At 37.4% G+C, this 7,167-nt stretch overlaps 1 protein-coding gene across 4 annotated transcripts in view; it reads left to right on the forward strand.

Annotated features, from left to right (window-relative positions):
• Nucleotides 1–7,167, forward strand: part of Zc3h13 (zinc finger CCCH-type containing 13) — a 65,362-nt gene that overhangs the window by 21,128 nt on the left and 37,067 nt on the right. For all 4 annotated transcript variants that reach the window (XM_005355619.2, XM_026783210.1, XM_026783209.1 and 1 more), the window contains one exon: nucleotides 4,839–4,947. In XM_005355619.2, coding sequence (XP_005355676.1) covers nucleotides 4,839–4,947 — 109 coding nt within the window. The remainder of the gene's footprint in view (nucleotides 1–4,838; nucleotides 4,948–7,167) is intronic.

The following is a 7,167-nucleotide window of genomic DNA, read 5'->3' on the forward strand; positions in this document are numbered from 1 at the left end:
CAGGACAGGCTCCAAAGCTACACAGAGAAACTCTGTCTCGAAAAACCAAAAAAAGGGAAGGTAGCTGAGCAAGCCAGGGGAAGTAAGCCTCTATGCTCTCTGCTTTAGTTCCTGTCGTGGGCTTTCGCCTTGGCTTCCCTCTATGGAATAATCCCTTTCCTTCTTCAGTTTGATTTTGGTCAGTGTTTTGTCATAGCAGAAAGCTAACTAGAACAGCATATTATTATAGAGAAGATTGGTAGATTAATGAAAGTGTAAGAATAATGAAATAAAAATCTGTGATAAACGTGAGATACCTTTGGCTCTTGGTCCGATAGAAAAGTATTGAAGGGATTTAGTAGTGATGTCCAAACATTTAAAGAGTCAGCTTGTAGAAGAAGTACTAGATCTATTTTGCATAATTTCAAAGATGAGAATTAGTTCTAATCAATAGAATCTAGAGAAATAAAGATTAAGAAAGAATAATTGGAGCCCTCTAGAAATGGGCATAGGGGAATATACAGTAGAGAGCTATCACTGGAAACCTTGGGAGCTAGTTATTTTTCCCTGTTAAATTTTCTAATAACTTATATAGTGTTATTAAACATTTTCTTCTGTAAGGTTGGAATTGGATTATATATTCCTTTCAAAAATATAACATTTTATTTGGCTACCAACACACTTATAATTTTTTTTTCAGTGGTTAGTCTCAATACTTTTTATTTCAGATTCTTGTAATGTTTCCTTACTATGTAAGATAAGACTTGTAATGAGCATAATCTGCTCCACAAGTAAACATTTAAGAAAAGTGACTATAAGCCGGGCAGTGGTGGCACACGCCTTTAATCCCAGCACTTGGGAGGTAGAGGCAGGCGGATCTCTGAGTTTGAGACCAGCCTGGTCTACAAGAGCTGGTTACAGGACAGGCTCCAAAACCACAGAGAAACCCTGTCTCGAAAAAAAATAAATAAAAAAGAAAAGTGAATATACCTGAAAGTAATTTAAAACCCCACGAGCATTGGATCTCTGAAATGGAAGAAACCTTAAGCACTTTCCCAAGTTAGGCACAGACTTACTAGTTATCACAGCTTGGTCTTCATTAAAATAGCCCAGTTGTAAATCTTAACTCAGTTCATGAATTCTTAGGTTCTACTATAAAAGTATTAATGTGTTTGATCATAGACTGCATTGCTACTTATTATGCTTTGAAATACTATTTGAGAATAATGTTATTTAATGATGTTATGAGAACTTAATATAATATGTTTTGATCATGTTTATCCCCATCCTTAAACTCCTCTCAGACCCACCAAACTTTGTGTGTTCTTGTTCTCAACACTCCACCTCACCCCCGCTTCTGTTTAAACCCATCCGGCTTGTGTTGGGTGTGGGACTTGCCCTGGAGTGTTACTGGTTCATCAGGGTTACACCATTAGAGAAAATGGGCTTGCTCTCTCCCAGCAGCAACCAAATAAGTTTCTTAGCAAGGAGTAGGCTTCATGCTCACCTTCTCTACTCCACTCTGAGATTTTGTCTGGCTTGGGTTTGCGCAAGTCTTGTGCATGTGAGTTCATATGTGCACTGTCCTGTTGTGTCCAGAACACACTGTCTCATTGAAGCCATCCGCCACCTCTTACTGTCTTTTACTACTCCTGCTGCTGAGAAAGTTCCTGACCCTTGAGGGAAGAGGTGTGATATAGGGGAGAGCACTTTGGAGTCTCTTGTTTTCTGCACTTAAACCAATTCTGGGTCTCTGTTAATTGGCATATACTGCAAGAAGAAGCTTCTCTGCCGGGGGTTTAGAAAGGTACAGATCTGTGGGTATAGCAATAAGTCATTAGAAGTCTTTTTTTCTGCTGTATCCATTTAAGCAGAATAATAGTAGGTCCTTTCCTAGGGCCTATCTAGCTCCAGGTTCTTGGCCTCATTGAGTGCCAGGCGTAGGTTCCGTCACGTGGAGTGGGCATTAAGTCCAATCAGAAAAGTGCTTGCTTACTCCCATAGCATTTTTGTCAGTATTGCGCAAGTAGGTCTATCTTACTAGACAGGCCATTACTGTGGCCCCCTGGGTTCACAGCTCGGTAAGACTGATGATGACTTTTCTCCTCTAGTAGTGCACACAGTATCTGCCAGCACTGTGAAAACTAGCCATTAGGGAGGAAACTTTCAGTTTAGTACCAGCTAGATTTCTTCATGTTCTGTGGGTGTGTGATGTCTTTAGCAAAAGAAACTTATCAGGTTCTGATCAGGGTAACCAATAACAATGGCAATAGCTTTTACATTTTTAAATATTATTATATTTAATAATATAGAATTATTAAGAATACTAATACAATATATTATGATATATAATATAATAACAATATAATAATATTATTATTCTGAATAATCTATTCTGAAGTATTTGGCCTAAAATATTGTGATCTCTTAATAGTATTCCAATATGAATACTAACTTTAGAATATATAATAAAGTATAAGAAGGTTATGCTTCTAACTAGTATGTTCAAGATTCAAAGAAGCTATCAAGCTACTCTACTGAGAAATTCAGGAAGCTGAAAGAAGACCATGCTACATATGTGATAAAGGAATGGTATGCCTAGCGAGTAGAGAGAATGGAGGAATGGGTTCCTGTTGTCCTGTCACGGTTAGTCCTGCTGTGATGCAGCATCAGACCTAGAGCAGTTTGGGAGGGCAGGGCTTATTTGGCTTTCATATCCCAAGTCAGGAACTCCTGCCTGATGTATGTGAAGGCAGGGGCAGATGCAGAGGCCACGGAGAACGTTCTGCTTGGTGGTATCCTTCTCACTGCTTGCTCAGCCTGCTTCCTGATAAAATACAGGACAGCCAGCCCAGGGGTGGCCCCAACCACAATAGGCTGGGCCCTCCCCCATCAATCAGTAGTTAAGAGAATGCCCTATAGGCCTACCTAGAACTGAATCTTAAGGAGTTGTTCTCTAATTGAGGCTCCCTTCTCCAAGAGAATTATAGCTTGTGTCAAGTTTACATAAAGTTAACCAACACCAGCACACTGGTATATGAGCTAAAGCCTCATGTGTTGGCAAGATAATTTCCTGTATTATGGTTTTAAGTGGGATGGTTACTGTATATTAGAAAAAGATTTAATCTTCTAATTTGAAATTCTATTACATGTTGAAGCCTGAGTACAGACTATATATCATATAATAGAAGTTCTCTGTGATCTCTGGACAGAGTTGAGTTGCACTGAAAAACATGGGCAACTTAAGATTAGACAGTCCTAAACCTATAAATATGAACTATTGTATAACTGGTGAAATGTAGTCATTATTGTATTTCTAGTTCATATGTGATCCAAATAGCATTCTGCATACAGGTTTACAGATCATCTTATGTGGTTTGCTGTGCCAGCGCTGCTGCTCTGTAACCCTTGTTATCTACATGAGAGCTGGGTTTTGTATGGTCCCTTAGAAAGCCGGTTGTTGTATGCGGGATTGCCATCCAGAAGCTGTCTTAGACATGGGGCAGTTCTTCCCTGGTGCTGCACAGCCTGTGCTTTCTGGTGCAGTCAGTCATCCTCCTCTTCTTTTCACTGTCCTGCAAACACCGTTTCTTTATTTCTTGGTCTTTTGTAAGTTTTCCATGGCAGACTTCATTCTTTTTTTTTTTTTTTTGCCGCTGGTACTACATTCTATTTTTAATGGAAGTCATGTATTAACATCCATGGGATGAAATTAATATTTTTTTACTCAGTCTTGTTTCCATTTGACAGCTTTGTGTAGACTTCATTTTTATACAGGCTTTTGTCAGCCTGTGATACCTAGCAAGCGATTTTCTAATTAATGTTTATAAATTGTACCTAAATGTTAAAGTTTAGAAGGAGTCTTTAAAGAAAGAGCACTTTAAAGAAAAATTAATTTGTGTTTCAGGCAACCAAGTTTTATGACTGGAAGTATTCAGAAATTTAAGCACTTAATCTGACAATCATAGTTAGTGTTTAGATTATTCCATAAAAGTGTTAAGTGCCCTGTGAGGAGCTTCAATTATTTCTTGCTACTTAATAAAATCTGGTTTGGAATCTTAAAGAACAGGGTATTCCATCTAATTACTCAATTACTTTATAAATTGAATTATTACTGTTTAGTGCATTAATTGTGTTAAATATCATTTGTTTTAACTAAAATAGTTTTTAAAAAGGTTTTATAAAATTACTAAAATGAATTTTAATGCAACCTTTGATTATAGGCAAGTAGCTGTTATTTAGAGCATACTTTTTTTTTGTTTTTTTTTTTTTTTTTTTTTTTTTTTTTTTTTTTTGGTTTTTCGAGACAGGGTTTCTCTGTGGCTTTGGAGCCTGTCCTGGAACTAGCTCTGTAGACCAGGCTGGTCTCGAACTCACAGAGATCCGCCTGCCTCTGCCTCCCGAGTGCTGGGATTAAAGGCGTGCGCCACCATCGCCCGGCCTAGAGCATACATTTTAGATGGTTATTTTAAGAGTCTGCTCAATGGGTCAGCCTTTTTAAAGTTGGATTTTATATGTGGTCACTTAGCTAATCTTTCCATTGTACTTTATCTGTTTGAAACTTTTTTACTGAGTGGATTTTCACATAGAAGCTTGATATCGAGTAGAACGTCAGAGTATTAGGGTTTCTTTGCACTTTTAAAAATGTCTGAGCTACTTCTTACATTTATCATATTGCTCTTCTTTAGTAAAATATTTTCGTCATATGGCTGCACTAGAATTTGCAGGTAATGAATGACTTACAAATCCTCCTCCCCCAGAAGCAAGGCTGAGTGAGATGAAAGTGCTGTGTACTCAACAATGGCCTCACACTGTCTTAACCATCTGGTAATCTGAGTTTGTGTATGTGTCCTTTGTAGAAAGAATCTTCAAGAGGGAGACATAGAGACAAGGAAGACATAAAAATTGTTAAAGAGAGAACTCCAGAAAGCGAAGAAGAACATGTAGAATGGGAGACTAACAGAGATGGTGAGTTCGAAAGTCTTCACTTGGCTCAGAATCTTGACTGTTCACTGGCCTGTTGTGGGTTTTGAGATACCTTTCAACTGTGATCCTCACGTTGCTTCAGAATTATCCTATTGATGAGAACTGCATTGTCAGGCAGAAACAGATAGATAGTAGCAGTTCAGGTACAGCAAAGGAGGTTTGCACTATCTGTTTCAACTTGCTCTTTCTTTCTCCCCCACTCAGAACTTTATTGTGTCCTTTGGGATTTTCTTCCATTTGTAAACCTTAAAATTCCACAATACTAAGTTTTAAAAATTTAATCTAATTTTTTTACATAAAATAAATGAGACTATTAAAATTAATTTCAAGAAATTGTTGGCTTTAGTTTTCAGAAGAAAGTGAAGTTACATAATAATTGAATACTGATATTTATGAAAATTAGAAAAACCATCTTTGACTCATTGTCTTGCCAAGTAAGCACCATAAAAGTCTGTCTTCTCCACGTCTTTGATGTTCTGGTGAGTGAGCACTCTTAACCAAGGAATCAACATTTGTTGAATACATTGTAATACGACTTATATCTTCACCTGAGAGTGTTGGCTTTAAGAACCTATACCTTTTTAGTGTAAGCTGAAGACAGACCAGTGCTAGACTGTTGCCTGTAGCTGCAGGTAAGCTTGCATCAGAGCACAACCCCTGCCTGTTTGATCACATACTGCTTTTGAGTTACAGTGTCCTGTGACAGGGACCAAGAACTTACAAGACTAAAGCACTTGTGACTATTATTTCAGATGCTGTCTGAGGATGCCACTAGACTAAGATGGGAAAGCACTCTAGTCACTTTCCATGACTGGAAAATCAGTACTTATTGAGGAAACCACCAGTGCTGTCTATGAAAAAGTTGTTTCTACGAACATATAGAAATTTTGCTTATGATTAATTCATTGAAATTTTATAATACCTCTTCTATAAAATAACAGGAAAGGTATAATACCCTGTTGTGGTTAATGAATTATGTAATATATTGAAGGATTTGATACTCTTTCATTCTGTGTAAGATATCTTTCTATTTCTATATAAAGTGAATATATTCCATTGCATTTGAAAGCCAATATCTTCCTTTCTCATTAGCTTAGTATATCTATTCTATGCTCTCTTCTATACCTTTGGTTTTCCTATGTGTACATGGGTGGGGGTAGTATGGAGGGGGCTGATGAATGAGAATGACCCATGGGCTCATATATTTAAATGCTTGGTCCCCAGCTGATGGAACTGTTTGGAAAGCATTAAGAGGTGTGGCCTTGTTGGAGGAGGTGTGTCCCTGGGGGTGGGCCTTGAGATTTCAAAAGCCAAAGCCATTCTCAATTAGCTTTCTCTACCTCCAACTTGTGGATAAGGATGTAAGCTCTCAGCTACTGCTCCAGCGCCATGCCTGCCTTCTGCCATGTTCCCTCTCCTATGATGGTATGATGTTTGTGGTTTTTCCTTCTTGCTTCCTAATTCTTCCCTTATTTGTTCATCATGTAGAACAACCTAAAAAAAATATCATCGCAGGAGAAGAAAAATACATGAAATGAAAGTATTTTGGTAATCTTAGAAGCAGATTCATTATCCTAAAATAAACTATAAAATCTCAAAGCCACAGAGACTTGAATGTGTAAAAATTAAAAATGGTTTTATAACTAAATAAAGAAATTAAAAGTAGATGTTATACCGAAGAAAATACTTGACATATGTAAGCATTAATGAAGATAATGCTTCATATTACATATAATAAACTGTCATAGATATTAAAGAAGATAGTCCCATTTTAAAAAACTCATGAAATTTTAAATGGATAATGCCTAAGAACTAGAAATGGCTAATAAGTACCCAGCTTTGCTGCAGGGAAAGACTCATAAAAACAAAGACAGAATTGTCTGCCCATCAGTTTCCCAGAAATAAAAATACTGTTTTTAAAAGTGGTACTTTCCATTGGCAAAGTTGTGTGTGAGTTCAATTTTGCCGCAGTAAAAACAGAAACTGTATGTTGATTCTAGCAAACCTAGTTTGAGAAACTTCGTAGAAAAATCCTTGTACTCCTAAATCAAGGCAGTTACTATAGCAGCCCTGTGTATAGCAGCAAGACATTGGCATCCCTCAGGAGGAGACTGGCTGCGTAAGCTTATCAAATTCTTTCCAGATACTAAAGATAATTGAGGTGTGTGTGTGTGTGTGTGTGTGTGTGTGTGTGTGTGTGTG

The sequence above is a fragment of the Microtus ochrogaster genome, chromosome 17 (genome assembly GCF_000317375.1).
Source record: "Microtus ochrogaster isolate Prairie Vole_2 chromosome 17, MicOch1.0, whole genome shotgun sequence".
Classification (NCBI taxonomy): domain Eukaryota; kingdom Metazoa; phylum Chordata; class Mammalia; order Rodentia; family Cricetidae; genus Microtus; species Microtus ochrogaster.